The sequence below is a fragment of the Patiria miniata genome, unplaced genomic scaffold (genome assembly GCF_015706575.1).
Source record: "Patiria miniata isolate m_02_andy unplaced genomic scaffold, ASM1570657v1 HiC_scaffold_22, whole genome shotgun sequence".
Classification (NCBI taxonomy): Eukaryota; Metazoa; Echinodermata; class Asteroidea; order Valvatida; family Asterinidae; genus Patiria; species Patiria miniata.
In genome coordinates, this window is record NW_024037061.1 from 16,707,655 (window position 1) to 16,729,017 (window position 21,363).

Here is a 21,363-nt window from a genome sequence, read left to right on the forward strand (position 1 = left end):
TCTGGCCCCCTCCCTGGTAAATATGTCCCCCTGCCCCCTGATAAATGTGACCCCGTGCAAGTATCGCCCATGTGATGATACGTGTCGTTTTCGTGAGCACGCATTGCCACAAGATTAAGGCAGCATTTGCTGTAGCTTGAGTAACTCCAGCTGACATGCTCCATATTCATTCACATGTGAATGAATATGGAGCATGTCAGCTGGAGTTACTCAAGCTACATTTGCTGCAAGATTTGTGGCAGCATTTATCGCATGTTTATATAATGTGTACCCGCTACATGAAGGAAATTCATCCAATAGGAAATTTTGTTATGTCATCCAATAGGAAATTTCGTTATGTGCTACGATGGGAATGCAGACCAGTCCAAGTCATGCAAGTAGGCGTTATATCAATAGGGCTACTTTTATGACTGTATGTAGTGCATGACTTTGTGCTGTATTTTCACCGTACTCCGAATCGATCAAAACATTGTGTTCACATTTCACATCTAAGAAAGAGACCAAAAAGTAATTTTTTTTTCATCTCCATGAAGGGCAGACCAAAAGTAAAAAATGTATAACTTGTACTGAGTGAATTCATCAAAACAATATAGAGAACTGGCCTTCTGCATTGCAAAACTAGGGGGACAAAAAAAACTGGAGGGGACAAAATTACCTGAAGGGGGGACAGAATTAACGGGCCGGGGAGGACACTTTTACCTAGGTAATTCTGTCCCCCCGGACACTTTTAACGGAGGACAGAATTACCCTCCACATCGGCCGGTGAATTTTCTTTTCCCTGATAATTGCTCGCCACGTACGGCACTGGCCCTGCAAAGAGGGCGCTGGCCAGTACTAGCGCTAGCCTGCCTGGGAAGGGCTGATGAGCTTCACAACAGAGTCTTGTGAAGGAAGTGGGATGGCAGTGGAAGTAACTAGACTGCAGTTACCCAATGCACACAAATGCTATCCGAAAACTTTCTCATGTGCACACATTCCATACTGGATTGTGATTTCTTTCCGGACCATATGTGGACAATTTTGAGCTTCACATAATGCATTCATGCATGACCGTTCATGAATTTAAAGGGAGCCTGAGCAAGTGACACTGAAAATTTACAGCACAGATAAGTTTACAGATTTTCATACATTATTAGCTTTTCAACGGAAAAAAGCATTTGTTAATTAGAATAAAAGAGTAATGACTCTGTCTTAACGGCCATTTGAAACCTTGCAGGGTAGTGGTTGTGATGACTTGCAGGTCAAAGGTCACGCAAAATCTATCCAATAAGAGTGTAAATTCATCAGCCCTTCCCAGCATCCTGTTTGTTCGCCCTGCAAACTTTGCAGGGCGGGGGGTAAAAGCAAATTCCCTGACTACAATATAGGCCTACAACCAAAAAGAGCGTCCTCTGCCATACTTTTGTGATACGTATGCACGGCAGGTATATTTTTCTCAGGACTTTATTTGTGAAATTGAGTACGCACTTTGAGCTAATATTGTTTTCGGGTAGTCGTTTGGTTTAGGACACCAACTTAGCTCTGCTGTGGAGCGCTGGAACTACCGGTACAGTCCAGACTGGGACTGTGAGTGCATCAAAACATGCAAAATTACTACTGACTTTTTTTACTCACCATTTGGCTAATATTAATAATGCCCACACAACACATACATCAAAATGCTATAGTTGCAAGCATGTCACAGGTCTGCAAAATTTGAGACCCTAAGTCCAATTTTAATGCAGGTTTTTGGCAGTTCAAAAACCATCCACGTCATTCTCTATGATCTAGTGTGATTCACAAAGTATTCTGGGTAGATGCACGGTATGGATACCTTAAAGTTTTGGGACTCTCATACGCAGTATTTAGACTCCCAAATTTTCAGACTACGTACAGTCATGACGGTACCCTGTAACCCTCCATAATAACATTACTAACACACGGTATGCATTTTTTTTCTTGCATACCCTGGAGGACAAAATGCCCCAAGAAGCTGGTAAAGACAATACGAATGAGAAAGACAGCCTCCCTGGATAGATCTACACATTCAGACATTTATTCCATAAAACCCCTTAAATTGTTCCTAACTAGCGGTAATTCTGAAAAAAGAAATAATATTATTATTTTGAAGTAAATGGAGTTATTAAACCGAGTGGCGACTCCGCTCCTGTGGAGGCGTGATAACTCCACGTTCTCCAGCCCAGCCAGCTCGGCCGGTGCTACCCTCATTATAGCGAAATGAGAAGCGCCTTCAAAGGACCCTGAGTTGGCGAAGATCCATTGTAGCAAGATCAAGGCTCAAAAAAGAAGCGGGTCTTGTCTGCACTCTTGACCAAGGGGGAAGTGACCAGAAACCAGAATCGCAGTGGTACATTCCACATCATGTCGTGCATCAGAATGACAAGTCCCGCCTAGTTTTCAACTGTGCCTTTCCCTACCAGGGTGAATCACTGAACGACAACCACCTACCGGGTCCCATCCTTGGATCATCATTAATAGGTGTTCTGCTTGGATTTCGAAAGCACTTGGTAGCCATAACTGGAGATATCAAGGCGATGTTCCATTGTGTGTCCACATTGGAAACAGACCAATCCATGCTTTGTTTCCTTTGGAGGGCACCGAAGTCAAAGAACCGGAGGAGCTTGAGTGGAACGTCCTCCCATTTGGGACGACGTGTAGTCCATGCTGTTGCACTCCAGAAGCATGTGAAGGACAATGTAAAGGACCCAGATATTCTGCGCAGTGTTCTTGAGGCTTTTTTATGTGGACAACTGCCTTGATGGGAAGCCAACTGTTGACAAAGCCCGACTGCTTGTGGAAGGGTTGTGTAAAGCCCTTGGCAGTGGGGGGTTCCCAATCGTCAAGTGGGCCAGTAATGCGGCTGCAGTGGTTGCCGACCTGCCTCCAGAAGCTCGGTCACACAACACTGAGTGCTGGCTCTCCCTGGGCAGTGATTCTCCTGGCGAAGCAGCTTTGGGACCTCGTTGGAATTTTGAAGCAGATGTCCTGACTTACAAGCTTCGGTTGACAGATTGGCCGGTACTCATTCGCAGGGCAATGCTGAGTTGTACCAGTTGCATGTGTTCTGTGATGCATCCGAGAAGGCCTACGGGGCAGTCGCATACCTACGAGCAGTAAACCAGACAGGCAAGGTCTCAACTCGATTTGTGATGGCGAGATCACGCTTGGCACCGAAAAGTGTACAGACCATACCCAGACTGGAGCTTTTGGCTGCAGTCAGCGGGGCAGAACTTGTTGAGCTGCTGGAAGATGAACTGGCCATGAAGATTCCACTTACCTGCTGGAGTGACAGTACGACTGTACTTGCATGAGTCATGAGTCTGAGTCTTGCCGGTATAACAGATTTGTTGCAGCCCGTGTTGCTGAAGTGCAGCAGCTCACAGATCATGTTAATTGGCGGTATGTAGAGTCTGAAAACAATCCCGCTGATGACCTCACTCGAGGTCTCCAGTTGCGACAGTTACATGAAAGTAGTCGATGGCACACACCACCATTTCTACTTCAGCCTGAAGCAAATTGGCCCAGAAAACCACCCAAGGTCACCCTGGAAGCGGCAAGTGTGGAATTGAAGCCAGACTTCTTCACCAGACTGCTGGTGACACCCCAAGAGAAACGTCCAGAGGTTGATGTTTCACAATTCGACTCATGGGACAGGCTGGTTGAGGGGTATGGTGAAGCTCTCTACATGTTTAGAGACCAAGAAAAACCCCAGTTCTTGAGCGCTGATGACCGTTTGGAGGTTGAGAAACTCCTTTTCCAGCAAGTGCAGTCAGACTGTTTTCCAAATGACCTTGTGACTCTCTGCGTTGGCAAACCAGTTTCAAATAAAAGCAGATTGAGTTGCCTTTCCCCTGAATATGACAACCAGAATAAGGTCATCCAAGTTGGTGGGTGACTCCGTCGGGCATCAGTGCTGAATGCTGATGCCAAGCACCCGATAGTGCTAGACCCCAAACACCCAATTACTCGTCTGCTCAGTCCAAGAGGCGGTGCCGACATGGTCCTTGCTGACCTACGACGTCGTTTCTGGCTGCTGCGGTGGGGGGGGGGGGGGGGGGGACACTCTATCCGAAGCCTGCAAAGTCACTGTGAAGGCTGCATCAGGCGACGTGGAAAGCCCTCCTTTCCCAAGATGACAGATTTGCCAACAGCCCGACTCCGCTTTAACAAACCTGCCTTTTATTCCACAGGAGTCGATGGTTTTGGCCCATTCAAGGTTTCTATTGGCCAAAGGACTGAACAGAGATGGGGAATCCTTTGGAAGTGTATGACCACCCGAGCAGTCTATCTTGATCTACTTGACTCCCTTGATGCTGATGCCTTCCTGATGGCATTTAACCATTTCCGTTGCTGGAGAGGTGCTCCATATGAGATCCTGTGTGACAATAGAACCAATTTCAAGGGAGGATTGACAGAGTTGACAAAGGCCTTCAGTGAGATGACGCCTAGCTTGCAGGAAAAGCTTGGAAAGTACAAAGTCCGATTCCAGTTCAACCCACCCGCAGCTCCTCACTTTGGTGGAACTTGGGGAAGGGAAGTGCGCTCAGTGAAGACAGCGCTATCTGCCATCCTTGGTAACCGGACTGTATCTACCTCTGTCCTGTACACCAGTTTGGTTGAGGTGGAAGCACGTACTCCTCAACTCAAAACCTTTGGGGTATGTGTCCTCCGATGTTGCAGACCCTTATCCAATCACCCCATTCGTGCTGCTTATGGGGCGGCGGGACCATGCTCCACCCCAGGTCATTTATCTATAGCAGTATGTCCATGGTCGTCGTCATTGGCGCCATGTCAGGCTTGATGCAGCAGTTTTGGAGGGAGTTCGTTAGCTCGTATCTTGGCCCGCTATGCAAGCCCGCCAGAAGTGGCAAGGTGAGATGCAGGATATGGCAGTGGGTAATGTGGTCCTGATGATAGACCCACAGCAGATCCGAGCTTCCTGGCCCTAAGCTTGGCCCGGGTAACTGGGGTTCTAGGGGTGATGGGCATGTACGTGCAGTGAAGGTAGAGACTGGTGGTCGTGTCTACACCCGTCCAGTTTCCAGACTGATCCGGCTGCCAGATGAAACACAAGGTCCAGCTGAAGGAGCTGACCCAGTCCTACATAACCTAGACTAATACAACATGTAGTTGTGACCTTGTTGTTCTTTACCCTTCCCTTGTTCATGGGGCGGCCATGTTGTTAATGTTTCTCTACTGTGTGGAGTGTTCCTGTTACTTAACCTTTAACTGTTCTTATACTCCAGTGTTCTTTACCTTACCTTACCTTGCCTTACCTTACCTTACCTTTCGCCTGTAGCAAGTAAACTGTTGCACACAGTTTAGGGGCGGCTGTGTTGCAAAACCGCTAAGCGTGAAGGGCGCCCTCTAGAAGCCAACCGCTCATCACCGCGCAGACCATGCTTTAGAAAATGTTGCTGGGTTGGAACGGGTGGTATGATTTGTTGACTCATTTGTTCTAATTACGTGATTTTAGCAGATTCATATGATTATTAGTATTCGTTTCCTGATCAACCAATTATCCTAGACCATATATCTAAGCATTTTTGTTGCCGAATTAATAGATAAATAGGGGTACACTCGCCAAGGTGTCGGAAATAGACGCATATCCATATGTTCTCGTCCTGCATCGCATTTATGAGACTCGCCGTTGCAGAACAGTTCCAATTTGTTACTTGATGTATTTCCTTTCCCTTTGTTTGTAATCTAAAAGACCAAACTTCTGAACAAATTTCCGAACGAACTTCCGAACGAACTTCCGAACGAACTTCCGAACGAACTTCCGAACGAACTTCCAAACGAACTTCCAAACGAACTTCCAAATGGTTCATCCGCCAACCCCTGCAATATGAAATCCTAATTGTATTAACGTCAATACTGTCGGAGGAGAAATTGAATAAAATATGCAAATTGGACAGGCAACGTACCTTGGATATTGTTTCCCTTAATATTCAACACAGACAGAAAAGTACAAACTATAGGCGTACTTTAGTAACATTCATTGCTAGGCCTATCTCCGAAATCTGCAGCCCACATGACTTGCATACTGCGCTGTGCTACTTCTGTCCATTAGCGAAATATTCCTTGTGATCTTTAAACCCCCAAGATATAATTTCTGACGAAGAAGACATATACAGTACGTCTGGATCGAACTCGCGCCATGCGCCAGAGAATGTGACAGGTTTCCAACAAAGAGTGATGCGCACAACCTCTTCCCCATGGATACGATCTTTCCACGCCTTAGTTAGAAAATGCCTCCTGTGATGAACGCTCATGCAGCCCATGGAAAGAAGGTTGCGATTTATTTCACTGATATTCTTGTAGTATTCAGTAGGAATAGGGCAGTAAAAATGTGCGCCAGTGATACTGCGAGCGCTGCCAATACCCATTCACGAATACTCGATTTAGAGTCGACAAAGAATACGGCGCAATACTTTCATCATTTTCATATACACTCGGTGAAATTTTTGGTCAAAGTCTGGAAAAAGTTTTGGAAAAAATCTGAATTTTCTTTTCGAGTACTGCGCGACTGGGATCGAGTTCACCGAGTACAATTTGTCGAGTTCAGGAACGAGTCCGAGCACTAAATTTGGAGTACATGCCAAGTACTTGTTTTTTTCGAGTACTAATGATCGAGTACGGGCCAAGTTCTTATTGGTACTCGAGTAGTTCGTGTACGAGTACTCCAACACTGGTTGGAACTATATTAACACATTCCTATTAAGGCGAGTGGTGCTTTGACTTTTTTGTTTCCTTTTTTGGTTTAAATTAATCAAGCCAAATTCCCAAGCCAATGTCACCGATTATAAAAAAGGGAACGATATCTACTTATGGTGTGATCTCTTTTTTTTTCTGAAATATCTTGCAGACCTACATGTATTGATCACATCGTCTTCACTTACTGCGGACTGAGACTGAAGGGCGGGCAGATACAACTGAGCCGTGGTGAGTGTATTTCAAGAAACTGAAATCTAAGCAAATGACATTAAAACATGAATTGGAACTAACTACATGTACACTGAAGTCAATCAGAAACAACAATAACACTTTTATAACTTCAACAAGGCCCATGCAGCCTAAATAAAGGGACTGTTTTACCGCCCTGGGCCCAATTTCATGGAATCCGTAAGCGTACGCGGGGAATCGGCGCTAACGGTAGCAAAAAATTTACGCTTACTGTAAGCGCATTTCATGGGCGCAAAATTTATTTGCTACGGTTAGCACGAACTGTATAGCCACTGCGCATGCGTATTAGTGAGAAGTGTTTGAAAGTAAATAAACTGCGGCTTAAATAGGCAAAGTCGTCTGCTACATATTTGTCGTGTGCAAACTTGAAAATGAGCAACGAAAATGAGACAAAAAAGAGGAGGGGAGCACCCTTCACTCCTGAAATTGATGTAACACTAGCTACCTCTTATAGAGGGAAAAAAGTATAATAGAAGGACCTTTCCCCCAAATTTAACACGGTCTGAGGCCTAAACCTATACATGTACCTAGCCCAAATCTGTGCTGGAGAGAAAATTTCCAGGGGATTTTGCCGATCTCGCAGTTAGTACTCGCGGTCGGCGGTAATTGCAACGACCGCGGCAATGTCTTCTTCGACGAATAATTGCCATTTTCCCACTGTTTAGCACAAAATATCAGCCTTAAGCGCAGAAATTCTGCGCTAACTTTTTAAGCACAAAATCTCTGCTTACAGAATCCATGAAATAGATCTGCGCTTAGGGCACCCATAAGCGCAGAATTCCATGCTTACGGATTCCATGAAATTGGGACCTGAATCCTTCAAAATCCTCTTTGACAAAATGGAGGAATTTGGAGGATTGATGGCAGAATTGCTCTACTGATTTTGTAGGATGCACTTTAATTGTCAAGATCTTGGGCCGAAACCTTGTGATGTTTTTGCTCAGCCATGCATAGCCTGGATTATGCTTAAAATCTTCTGTACTGCCATAGGATTTCACTGGCCAAGCCTCAACATATTGACAGTCACTGCCGCAGGATTTTGCAGGATTCAGGCAGTGGTGACCCCTCAACACACCATATTCAAGAAAAAATTGAGAAACTTGCAGGATTGAGGCTATATGCTATTTTTCCATGAGGCTAGTTGGAGGATTTTGATTGAGGGTTAATAGATGAGTGCTCCCTGCCTTCATAGAGTAGGAATGACTGGTTGTGATTGTTATGAAACCTAGCTTTACAATGTACTTTGACTGTACAGAGATTGTTAAGCCAGCTGCGCCTTGCAAGTTGAACTTGCTTTTGTCTGTTGATGTCAATTGGACTAGTCACTCGGACGCCCTTTGAAAGTACGCTTTGACTGTTGGTGTCTAGCCTGAGTAATTAGAAACTTGGCAACTAGGGGAACAAGATTGAATTTTTTACAGTCTATGACTGATCGAAGAAAAGCATTCAGTATTCATTCAGTGCACACGAAACACATTATAAATAGGATCAAAAGTATATGGTAAAGCAGCATTTTAAATGTAGTAGTAAAATCAGTATGTTTCTTTTTGTTTGTGTTTTCCCACACAGTCTTCTGGGGACGACAAGCGCACTGAAGTTCCGTCTGGAATCAAAAGATTTTGAATCAATCAAGGAAGGCATCTTAAGTTGCGTCACATCCAGCCCATGTGATGATGCTTTCATAGTCTGCAGCATTCTGTAAAGACTGACAGCTGCTGAAGTTGAGGCAATTTTTAGTATGCCGTCAAGATACGCACTTCAAAACATAGGACAAAAAGTTTGATGTGATCTTTCTGTAACAAAACCTTTTGATCAAGTTCTGGGCTGAATCAGCACCAAATGAGGCCCACTTGTGGGAAACCATTTGCTTCTGAAGTCTATGATAAAGCCTTTTCTGACTGAAGAAATCTACAAACATGTTGCTCTCCATTAAGAAACCATTTGTTTGTGAGACCTGTGGTAAAGCTTTTACAAGTCATGGTTATCTACGCATACATGACAGGGTGCACACTGGCGAGAAACCGTACGTTTGTGAGAACTGTGGAAAAGCCTTCACACAGAAAGGTAGCCTACACACTCATGCGAGAGTACACACGGGTGAGAAATTATTTGTTTGTGAATCCTGTGGTAAAGCCTTCACTGATCAACGCAGTCTACACATACATGACAGGGTACACACTGGTGAGAAACCATTTGTTTGTGAGACATGTGGTAAAGCCTTTACTGACAAAAGTAATCTGCGCCAACATGACATGGTACACTCCGGTGAGAAACCATTTGTTTGTGAGATCTGCAGTAAAGCCTTTTCTACACGAGGTGGTTTAAATAGACACAACAGGATGCACACTGGTGAGAAACCATTTGTTTGTAAAACCTGTGGTAAAGCTTTTACAAGTCATGGTTATCTACGCATACATGACAGGGTGCACACTGGTGAGAAACCGTACGTTTGTGAGACCTGTGGTAAAGCCTTTTCTGACAAAAGTACTCTAGGCAGTCATAATAGGGTCCACACTGGCGAGAAACCATTTGTTTGTAAAACCTGTGGTAAAGCTTTTACAAGTCATGGTTATCTACGCATACATGACAGGGTGCACACTGGTGAGAAACCGTACGTTTGTGAGACCTGTGGTAAAGCCTTTTCTGACAAAAGTACTCTAGGCAGTCATAATAGGGTCCACACTGGCGAGAAACCATTTGTTTGTAAAACCTGTGGTAAAGCTTTTACAAGTCATGGTTATCTACGCATACATGACAGGGTGCACACTGGTGAGAAACCGTACGTTTGTGAGGCCTGTGGAAAAGCCTTTACACGGAAAGGTATCCTACACAATCATGCGAGAGTACACACGGGTGAGAAATTATTTGTTTGTGAAACCTGTGGTAAAGCCTTTAGTTCGAAAAGTAATCTGCGCCAACATGACATGGTACACTCCGGTGAGAAACCATTTGTTTGTGAAACCTGTGGTAAAGCCTTCACTGATAAACACAGTCTACGCATACATGACAGGGTACACACTGGTGAGAAACCATTTGTTTGTGAGACATGTGGTAAAGCCTTTACTGACAAAAGTACTCTAGGCAGTCATAATAGGGTGCACACCGGCGAGACACCATTTGTTTGTGAAACCTGTGGTAAAGCCTTTACACAGCAAGCTAATCTACGCCAACATCACAGGGTACACAACGGCAAGAAACCATTTGTTTGTGAGACCTGTGGTGAAGCCTTTTCTACACGATGTGATTTAAACAGACACAACAGGGTGCACACTGGTGAGAAACCATTTGTTTGTGAGACCTGTGGAAAAGCTTTTACTCGGCAAGGTCATCTTCAAGCACATACCGTTGTACACACTGGTGAGAAACCATTTGTTTGTGAGACATGTGGTAAAGCCTTTTCTGACAAAAGTACTCTAGGCAGTCATAATAGGGTCCACACTGGCGAGAAACCATTTGTTTGTGAGACCTGTGGTAAAGCTTTTACAAGTCATGGTTATCTACGCATACATGACAGGGTGCACACTGGTGAGAAACCGTACGTTTGTGAGACCTGTGGAAAAGCCTTTACACGGAAAGGTATCCTACACAATCATGCGAGAGTACACACGGGTGAGAAACCATTTGTTTGTGAATCCTTTCATAAGAAATGTAGTCTTCTATTACATGACAGAGTGCACACAGTTGAGGATACCACTTCTTTAAGGCCCCTTTCTCACAGGGCTGCGACCTTTGTACCACCTATGAGCGACCAAACTATTGCCAGGATGCTCAATGATCGCCTAAACCCAGAAAATCCTGTTTCTATGTAACTGCTCCAGCAATCCTTGTGTGCCTCCCTTGAACCACCAAAAATGCAAATTTCGGGCATTTCCATGTCGAGCTACGAGCGACCTGTGGGTCCACTGAGCCACTTGCCTGCCTCCCCTGTGCTTCCCTTGTGCAACCAACGGCAACCAACGCGATTATAGGCAACATAGGCGACCCCCGAGCAATGTTTGGGCAACCATTGAGCCTCCTCTGTGCCTCCTCTGTGCCTCCTCAGTGCCATCATCGGCGACCAACAGCAACTAACGGCGATCATTGGTCGACCATTTGGCCATGCTTCTGCCTCCTAGGCGACCCTTGAGGCACAAGGGAGGCAGAAGCATCGCCCAGATTGACGGTAAAATTTGCAATAGAACGGATCTATGACGTGGCGACCATTGGCCGACCATTAGTGCATCCATTCTGCAACCATGGCAATGCTTGTGCCTCCCTTCTGCCTCATTTGAGCCACCTTTGAGCAACCAACCTCCTCGGCGACCTTTGTGCGACTGTTTTGAAAAAAAAATGTTCAAAAATTTACGGCGATCATAGCGTCCATGGCGATGTCTGAACATCCCGTGTGCCACCTTTGAACGACCTAGGCATCCATTCAGCCTCATTTGAGCCTCCAACGGCGACCTGGCCAGTTTTATGGTCGCACAAGGGAGGCCCAAAGGTCACAGCCCAGTGTAAAGGGGGTCTAAGAGACCTGTGGTAAAGCATGTGCAAAGCAAATTATGCTACGCCAACAAGACAGGATACACAGTGATGAGAAAGCAGTTAGTTATGAGACCTGTGGTAAAGCAATGATACGTCAAATTAGTCTACGCAAACATGACAGGGTGCACACTGATGAGAAATTGTTTGTCAGACCTGTGGTAAACAAACGAGCCTTTACACATTATGGTTTACACATGCTCAGACATGAATGAAAGCACATCGGTGTAATACATGTATGCCTATGACATGAATGTTTCTTTGGAAATACATTCCATGAAACAACTTGATGTTTGTTTTTGGTTAATGTTATTGGAAAGTGCAATTTTTTTAACATTAAAATCAGTCCATGTTTTTGCGACAACTGAGGTCGATCTTACTGTAATGAAAATTGAGGTGACACTTCAGTTTTAGCCCCCCCCCCAAAAAAAATACTCGGTCTCTGGTCAGCGTCGATTGTAATCATGCGCGTCAACCTTTTTTTTCTTCAAATTAACACGGAAGCTACAACAGTGCCCTCTATTGCCGCATCTCCTCAAATTTTTGTACCATGGAGCACCAAGGAATGGGGAAATTGCACCAAGGCAAATGATAAAGGGCACTAAGGCAAATTATGGAGGACACCAATGTACATGAGGACACAAAAAAAGCAAAATAGTACACACCTTGTTTGTACAATTCAAGCTTGAAAAAAATAAAGCCACCCAAATAAAAAAAACCTGCGTCACCGCATCAGTTCCTGAACTTCGGTCTGACCAGAGACCGAGTATTTTTTTTTGTGGCCTTATAGGGGTTTTCTTTCCAAATTGAATGCCCAAAAGTAAGTAAAATTTTGCTTTTTGGCCCACTGTCCTGTACTCAAACAACAACAAATGACTAAAAGAAGAAAATTTACTACAGACATGAACACCAAAATATAAGACTAGGTTTTGGCCTGAAATGACATCACACTTTTGCACAGGAGTATGCAAAAGCAATAAGCAAAAAGCCACAAAAAGGCACTAAAAAACACTAAAAGGCACCAAATGCCCCTTAAAATGGCAAAATAAAAATTGAAAACCAGAGGGTTGTGTTTGTTGAGTTACACACCCAGGGTGGTCAGGCAGGCATGTAATTTATTAAACACTGCCCAGTTAGGTTATGAATATACATCATATTGTGCTTTGCCCTTCACCGACATGTAAATATTGAATATTCCTATTTGTCGAGCTCTGCTTTTTGGGCATCTTCTTCCTTCAATTAAAAAGTGTATAAATATTTTATTTGTAAAAACAGTATTAATTTTTAATATCTCAAATTATGTATTTATGCCTTGTCATGTAATATGTGATCACAATGAGATGTACAAATAATAAAGAGTAAATGATTAGTTTTGAAATTAATATCCAAGTCTTTCGTAATTTATTGTACGTATCGTACGTTTTCATTTGTAGTTTTTTGTACATGGTGTTGTATATTTTTTAACACCCCCTGGTATACAGGGGAGGGGAGGGGGGTAAAAAAAAATCAGGGCTGTCAAATTATTGGTTTTGTTAATAGAAATTCATTAAAAGTAATGCGAATTTCCGCCCCCCCCCCAAAAAAAAATAACAAAATTAAAAAAACAATTCTTGTGAGGCGAAGTAAAAAAAAAATGTTGAGCATCCGTGTCCACTTTCCTTTTGGAGGCCACCTCCCTGTCTTTTTTTTTCTATTTTTAAACCCAAAAATTGATAAATTGGCAAAGATTTGCTGACGACCCCCCCCCCCCCCCCCCCCCCCAGCGCCACTGCAAACATTACTGGATCTGCCCCTTCACCCCCCCCCCCCCCTTACCACGTTCGTTAAACTCGGGCAATAATATCCGCAAACAAAAGGTTTGATTTTATAAGACCCCATAAGTATTTTCATATTTTTGATGTTTGTTGGTGGTATTGCGCATGCTTATGCATAGATAATTCGGGGAGGAACCGGTCACGTGAGAGGGTTTAACCAATAAAAGGGAAAAAAAGTCCAATTTTCATACGAGTCTGAAGACATCAAATTACGTTTACCCGGTAACATCATAAATTGGTACGTTTGGCGTTCCATAGTGGTCCGGTACGTCCGTGCGTATAGACCGCTTGCAGACGCGTTCGATAATTGACGCGCGAAGGAGTGCGACGCCATGTTGTGGGACAAAATGTGCATGGATAGATATACGCTTGTCCCACAACATGGCGTCGCGCGCCTTCGCGCGTTGATTATCGAACGCGTCTGCAAGCGGTCTATTTTGGTTTGGTGACTTCCTGTGCTAGCTGTCCCCGTATGCCAGTACGGCAAAATTAAGTTATTCAAGGTGAGTGTCATGACATGATTAACCATTTTATATTATTTTAGAAAATGCAAATGATATGCACACTTTGAGCTATTGTATTTGGTTAGTCGTCATGGTCGTGTAGTTTAGGATACAGACTAAATATGTTTGTTCTGTTTGTAAGCTTAATTGCTCTTTGTTGTCATGTCATCATGGTCATGTGATTGTTGGTCTAGCTGGTGTGGTACTACTGGTATAGCCCCACTAGTGTGGCCGGCGGTATGCTAAGTCAGCGCAGCATACCGACGGCCACACTAGTGGGGCTAGTACTGGTAGTACTGTGGTAGGTAATTCTGTCGAGCTGTCCCCCCTGGTAAATGTGTCCCCCCAGACAAATTAACCGGCTCGTGACCCAGTAAATCTGTCCGGGGGAACACTTTTACCTAGGTAAATCTGTCCCCCTCCCTGGCCCTGGTAAATATGTCCCCCTAGCCCCATAAATGTGGCCTATTTACTGGACTGCCTCCGTAAACATAGGCCACACTAGCCCCATAAATGTGGCCAGTTTACTGGACTGCCTCTGTAAACATAGACGGAGGCAGTCCAGTAAACTGGCCACATTCATGCAAATTATGGGGCTAAGGCCACACATGCACATTGTGTACAAAAACATGTCGCACTTTGCCAAATTTTGATTTTCACATTGAGGCTTACTTTGTAGGGTTTTTTTGCTTTAGAAGCATACTCACCCTCTTGATAGGCTAATCAGAAAGAGCTGCCTTTTTCAGATGTCCATTTTTCGTGAAATTTCCAGATACATTTGCACACGTTTGCGTGTCAATATTTCAACATGAAATTTCACAAAAATTAGACATCTGAAAAAGGCAGCACTTTCTGATTAGCCTATAAAGAGGGTGAAAATGCTTCTAAAGCAAAAAAAAACCCTTCAAAATAAGCCTAAATGTGAAAATCAAAATTGGCAAAGTGCGACACGTTTTTGTACATGTGGATGTGTGGCCTATGTAAATAGGCCACATTTATGGGGCTAATGTCCCCCCTGCCCAACGTTGAAAGTGTCCCCCTGATAAATGTGACCCTGTGCAAGTATCGCCCATGCGATGATACGAGTCGTGTTCGTGAGCATGCACGCATCGCCACAAGATTTGTGGCAGCATTTATCGCATGTGTATATAATGTGTATCCCGCTACATGAAGGAAATTCATCCAATAGGAAATTTCGTTATTTCATCCAGTAGGAAATTTCGTTATGCACTACGATGGGAAGGCAGACCAATCCAAGTCATGCAAGTAGGCGTTATATCAATGAGGCGTCCACCGTATAGGGCTACTGTCATGACTGTATATAGTGCATGACCTTGTGCTGTATTTAACTATTTTCACCGTACTCCGAATCAATCAAAACACTGTTTTCACATTTCACATCTAAGAAAGAGACCAAAAAGTAAAAAATGTATAACTTGTAGAGTGAATTCATCAAAACAATAAAGAGAACTGGCCTTCTGCATTGCAAAACTAGGGGGACAACAAAACCTGGAGGGGACAGAATTAACGGGCCGGGGAGGACACTTTTAGCTAGGTAATTCTGTGCCCCCCCCCCCCCCCCCCGGACACTTTTAACGGGGGACAGAATTACCGTCCACACCAGCCGGTGAATTTTCTTTTCCCTGATAATTGCTCGCCACGGCACTGGCCCTGCAAAGAGGGCGCTGGCCAGTACTAGCGCTAGCCTGCCTGGGAAGGGCTGATGAGCTTCACAGAACAGAGTCTTGTGAAGGAAGTGGGATGGCAGTGGAAGTAACTAGACTGCAGTTACCCAATGCACACAAATGCTATCCGAAAACTTTCTCATGTGCACACATTCCATACTGGATTGTGATTTCTTTCCGGACCATATGTGGACAATTTTGAGCTTCACATAATGCATTCATGCATGACCGTTCATGAATTTTAAAGGGAGCCTGAGCAAGTGACACTGAAAATTTACAGCACAGATAAGTTTACAGATTTTCATATATTATTAGCTTTTCAACGGAAAAAAGCATTTGTTAATTAGAATAAAAGAGTAATTACTCTGTCTTAATGGCCATTTGAAAACTTGCAGGGTAGTGGTTGTGATGACTTGCAGGTCAAAGGTCACGCAAAATCTATCCAATAAGAGTGTAAATTCATCAGCCCTTCCCAGCATCCTGTTTGTTCGCCCTGCAAACTTTGCAGGGCGGGGGGTAAAAGCAAATTCCCTGACTACAATATAGGCCTACAACCAAAAAGAGCATCCTCTGCCATACTTTTGTGATACGTATGTACGGCAGGTATATTATTTTTTCTCAGGACTTTATTTGTGAAATTGAGTACGCACTTTGAGCTAATATTGTTTTCGGGTAGTCGTGTAGTTTAGGACACCAACTTAGCTCTACTGTGGAGCGCTGGAACTACCGGTACAGTCCAGACTGGGACCGTGAGTGCATGAAAACATGCAAAATTACTACTGACGTTTTTTTACTCGCCATTTGGCTAATAATGCCCACACAACACATACCAAAATGCTATAGTTGCAAGCATGTGACCTACGAAATTTGAGACCTTAAATCCAATTTTAAGGCAGGTTTTTGGCAGTTCAAAAACCATCCACGTCATTCTCTATGATCTAGAAATGTGAGTGTGATTCACAAAGTATTCTGGGTAGTTGCACGGTATGGATACCTTAAACTTTTGGGACTCTCATACGCAGTATTTAGACTCCCAATTTTTCAGACTACGTACAGTCATGACGGTACCTTAACCCTCCATAATAACGCTCCTCCGAATAGTCATACTTTGACTAGCAGGGCCTACACATTTATATTACTAACACACGGTATGCATTTTTTTCTTGTATACCCTGGAGGACAAAATGCCCCAAGCAGCTGGTAAAGACAATACGAATGAGAAAGACAGCCACCCTGGATAGATCTTCACATTCAGACATTTATTCCATAAAACCCCTTAAATTGTTCCTAGCAAGTGGTAATTCTGAAAAAAGAAATAATTTTTCTTATGTTGAAGTAAATGGAATTAACCGAGTGGCGACTCCGCTCCTGTGGAGGCGTGATAACCCCACGTTCTCCAGCCAGCTAGCTCGGCCGGTGCTACCTCATTAAAGCGAAATGAGAAGCGCCTTCAAAGGACCCTGAGTTGGCGAAGATCCATTGTAGCAAGATCAAGGCTCAAAAAAGAAGCGGGTCTTGTCAGAATCGCAGTGGTACATTCCACATCATGTCGTGCATCAGAATGACAAGTCCCGCCTAGTTTTCAACTGTGCCTTTCCCTACCAGGGTGAATCACTGAACGACAACCACCTACCGGGTCCCATCCTTGGATCATCATTAATAGGTGTTCTGCTTGGATTTCGAAAGCACTTGGTAGCCATAACTGGAGATATCAAGGCGATGTTCCATTGTGTGTCCACATTGGAAACAGACCAATCCATGCTTCTGTGACAGCTCATTTACATATTTCTCCTGCGCAGCGCCCTCGCTTGACCCTTAAGGTAAAGCTCTCACTTAGCCAATTGTCTTGAGTGAGTCATTCCACCACTAGCACTGGTACTGTAAACACCACACAGTGTCCTGCCACTTCTACACATGTTCTTAGTTAATGCCTCAAGATTTTGTGGATGACTCGACTGGGGTAAGAATTCATTTATATTGTTTTAATAGTTGTTCTTATTGCTGAAGTTCCTAAGTTTCTTTTTATTGAGACTTTGTGAACACTTTTTGATTAATTCTGAAGTTAGCTGGAGTATTCTTAAACTTTACTCTGATTACTGAATTTAAAGTGGATTCATTCTTTGATGGTCCTTAGGAAGCCCAGATGCACTGTGTTGTTGTATTTATTATTGCATATTTGGGAAAGATCATCCTTTTGATGACTTTCTGTGTTTAGAAATATAATCTATTTCCATGGATTTGAAGGATTTAGATTTCCCTAACTTTGATTACATGTACATGTATATCCACTTTATTTCTTGTTCACATTTAGTTAACTTCTTGAGTACACAAAGTTCAAGAATAGATTTCCTTATTTTACAATATATTCCTCATCATCTATTTTCCACTTTTTTATGAACATATTCTTAGATTTATACTTTTAGTGTATAAATTCATAGTTCCTTTGTCCTGTGTAGATGTCCATAGTGCAGTGTAGTATAGCCACTGTTTAGACCCTTAATCCCCTAAGTTGCTGCATATATAATGAGGTGCACACAGTTTCTTGGAAGACACCATACCTTAGTACAGGGAGGCAGGAAGTCTGCCAAGTATGTTTATTACCCTGCAGAGATTTCTTTTGTCCAGTGTTTATTGGAGCGTGTGACCTAAGATACCAGTAGTGTCTTATTAGACTGGCACACTAGTCCTTACGTTTATGTGATGCAGCATATATTACTCATATTTTTCTTTTTACACTTAATTAAGCATGCCATCTGCATATTTGTTTAGCATTTATTTAGTTATGTTATTTCTCCATAGTCCTTTTTTGTGATACTAATTCACTTTTCCTAAGTTAGTTTCTTTATGGATCCTTAGGTTATAATGATGAGTGGACTGATTTAAGTCTATGGTTTGCTGAGTCCATAGTCATATATATTTAGAGGACATTGCACATTTGCTTTAGTTATTTCCTATTTTGTCTTTGCAAGTTAAAGCATTCACATGCCTTGTATTAATTCATTTTGGAATTTAACTTGACTTTTCAGTTAGAAGCAAATTGTGTTATTGAAATAGATTTATCTCTATTGATTGCATTATAATCCTTGCTGATTATTATTTGTTCTTTTTATAATTTACTTTGCTGGATTGGTATTTCCTAAAGCATTGTATTTATATGGAATTTCTATTTTGTATCTTTTCAGGGTTTTGTTTTGTTTGTGTAAGATGCAGTTCACCATTAAATGAACCAGACACAGTAAATGTACACCATCCTTGTCGTGTCACATTTTCCAGTGTCACATTTGGCGTCGTAGACAGGATGGTGTACTAATACTGCATCTACCCCCAGTCGAGGATGAAGTGAAACTAACGGCAGACAACTGACCCCGAGACGAGCTGCTACAGTTATCAAGAATGGAGGGAATGGAGCAACTGCGGGCCGAGCTTGAGGCGATGAAGGTAGCTCTTCAGGCGGAGAAGGAGGAGCGTGAGAAAGCCACAGCAGGCGTCAGCTCCACTACCCCACCAGCGAAGCAAATATACGTAGCGGCAGGGAGACGGCTGGACCGCTTCAGGGGAAAGCCGGAGAAACCGAGTGATCCATCTGTCCAAGAGTGGGTCAGTGACGTCAAGGGTCAGTTGACTGCACGACAGATCGGAGGGGAGGACGGTGCTGCGTTTATCATCGACCATCTTGCCAGCAGAGCTAGGCAAGAAATCCTTGGCAGAGGTGACACCGTAAAGAGTCCAGAGGAAATCTACCGTGTACTGCTGAAAGTCTTTGGTGATGGTGAGACGCTTCCCCAGATCCAGCAAAAGTTTTTCTCCTTCCGACAAGGCCAAGGAGAAGATCTACTGAGTTTCTCCCTCGAGCTCATGGAATTGTTTAATTCCATGGCTCGCCTGGATGTCTCCTTCAATGCTACAAGAGATAAAACGCTGAAGGGAAGACTAGCCGAGGCAGTTTATGATGAGGGTCTACGGAGAGAACTGCGGCGCATGAACATCGATTCGCCAGAGCTGAGTTTCTTCGATGCCAGAGACCGTGCCATCGAGTGGCTTGGCACCAGCCGTGTCAAAGCCCAGAAGGCAGTAGCAGTACAGGAGGTCAAGGCTGAAGACGGGGCACATGGCATGAAGGCACTTCTTGAGAGGCAGGGTGAACAACTGCAGCGGCAACAGCAGCAGATTGAAGCACTCTTACAGGCCATGCAACGACCTGCTCGCCGTTGGAGTCAGGGTCCTAGACGTTGCTACAATTGCCAGTCCACAGGTCATCTAAAGCGAGACTGCCATGGCCCGTCATCCCCGTCGTCAGGAGGAACGAGTCAGGGTACCAGGGATCCCCAGCAGTTTGTCCCCCAGCAGTCTATGGCACAGCACTTTGTCCCCCAGCAGTCCGCGGCCCAACAGTTCGTTCCTCAGCAGTCCCCAGTACAGCAGTTTGTCCCCCAGCAGTCCCCAGCACAGCAGTTTGTCCCCCAGAAGCCTGGCCCTCAGTTAAACTAGAACGGCCTGTCATTGAGAGCCACACGGCAGGCCCACAAGAATCAACTAATAGCGGCTCAATCTACAGAAAAGCGGTAGGGCAGTGTCCAGAATCTGTCGTCCAGCTTGGTGCATCAAGGGTGCGGTGTCTACTTGACACAGGAGCGCAAGTTTCAACAATTACTGAATCTTTCTTCAGAGAACACTTTCCTGAGACAGAATTAGTAGATGTGACTGCGTTCATCAGCATCTCCGGTGCTCAAGGTCTGGCCATTCCCTACCTCGGCTATGTTGAATTGCCACTAACAGTGCTGGGCCACTCTTTCATCAACATGGGTTTTCTGGTGGTCAAGGACCCTACAGGCACATCAATTGCAGAGAGGAAGAAGAGAGTACCAGGAGTGATTGGGTCAAACATCTTCAGGGTCATCCGAGAGAAGTTATGGCAAGATGCAAGCGGCCAAAACTACCTGGAGGTTTTGAACAGACGAAGTGACGGACCTGAATGGGCTCATGTACTCGCTCTCTATGAGGAAGTGCGAAGTGGCACTGTACATCAGCCAGATATTGCAGGTAAAGTCCGAACAGTGGGTTCCAAGCCCATCCTAGTCCCCGCCAACTCTCTCCTTCTGATGGAATGTTCAGTGAAACCTGCTGCAACTGATGTGACTTACGAGGCCATAATAGAACAGCTGGATGTAGATGTGACCCACATACCAAATGGGTTAGCTGTAGCTCCTACACTAGTCTCCGTCGACAGCAGTGGTAGAATACCGGTTCAAGTTGCAAACTTCACGAATGATGACCTCTATTTACCCACGAGAACCCCAGTAGCCACAGTGAGCAGTGCGGTCGCCGAACATCACAGCAGAGCTTTTGAAGCAACTTGGCAGGAAATGCAGGCAGGTGAAGTTAAAAACGACTGCGCTGATGAAGCCAGGAGCCTGATGTCACGGATGAAAGTCGGTACTGGGCTAAGTGACGATCAGCAACATCAACTCCACCAACTAATTTCCAGCCATGCCAGCACATTTAGCAAAGATGAAGACGACATCGGACTCTGTGACAAAATACCTCATGCTATCAACACTACTGACGATGTTCCAGTTCGAGTACCTCACCGGCGCATACCTCCTCACCAATGGGCTGAAGTTCGAGAATACCTGCAGAAATCTCTCGAAAGGGGCGTGATCAGGGAGTCATCCAGTCCGTATGCTTCACCGATCGTACTCGTGAGGAAGCGAGATGGAAAGCTGAGGCTTTGTGTTGATTACAGGGCCCTGAATGCCAAGACTCACAGAGATGCCTATCCACTTCCCCGCATCGACGAAGCCCTCGATGCACTTGGTGGAGCAAAGTTCTTTTGCAGCCTGGATCTCGCCCATGGGTTCCATCAAATTCCCGTTG

General features: G+C 44.3%; 4 protein-coding genes across 5 annotated transcripts in view; all 4 read left to right on the forward strand.

The window, feature by feature from the left end:
* The window catches only part of LOC119730449 (gastrula zinc finger protein XlCGF26.1-like), a 53,102-nt gene extending 44,382 nt beyond the window's left edge, over nt 1–8,720 (forward strand). Inside the window, exons 2-3 of the mRNA XM_038203366.1 lie at nt 6,869–6,945; nt 8,536–8,720. Of these exons, the coding sequence (XP_038059294.1) occupies nt 6,869–6,945; nt 8,536–8,561 (103 nt within the window). The 3' untranslated portion in view covers nt 8,562–8,720. The remainder of the gene's footprint in view (nt 1–6,868; nt 6,946–8,535) is intronic.
* A 127-nt stretch (nt 8,721–8,847) lies between these two features.
* LOC119730448 (gastrula zinc finger protein XlCGF26.1-like) lies at nt 8,848–11,288 on the forward strand. Its single transcript, XM_038203347.1, has one exon. The coding sequence runs from the start codon at nt 8,883–8,885 to the stop codon at nt 10,773–10,775; it is 1,893 nt and encodes a 630-aa protein (XP_038059275.1). The 5' UTR covers nt 8,848–8,882; the 3' UTR covers nt 10,776–11,288.
* Nucleotides 11,289–13,734: 2,446 nt separating this feature from the next.
* LOC119730451 (gastrula zinc finger protein XlCGF26.1-like) overlaps nt 13,735–21,363 on the forward strand; it is a 32,524-nt gene continuing 24,895 nt past the window's right edge. For both annotated transcript variants that reach the window (XM_038203367.1, XM_038203368.1), the window contains exon 1: nt 13,735–13,804. The gene's annotated coding sequence lies outside the window, so the exon portion shown is untranslated. The remainder of the gene's footprint in view (nt 13,805–21,363) is intronic.
* Nucleotides 17,258–19,977, forward strand: LOC119730128. Its single transcript, XM_038202901.1, has one exon. It carries the CDS (start codon nt 18,883–18,885, stop codon nt 19,975–19,977), a length of 1,095 nt encoding a protein of 364 aa, XP_038058829.1. The 5' UTR covers nt 17,258–18,882.

Bases quoted from the DNA above. Each gene is read 5' to 3' on its own strand.
- LOC119730448 (XM_038203347.1), top strand. From the start codon at position 8,883: ATGTTGCTCTCCATTAAGAAACCATTTGTTTGTGAGACCTGTGGTAAA.
- LOC119730128 (XM_038202901.1), top strand. From the start codon at position 18,883: ATGGAGGGAATGGAGCAACTGCGGGCCGAGCTTGAGGCGATGAAGGTA.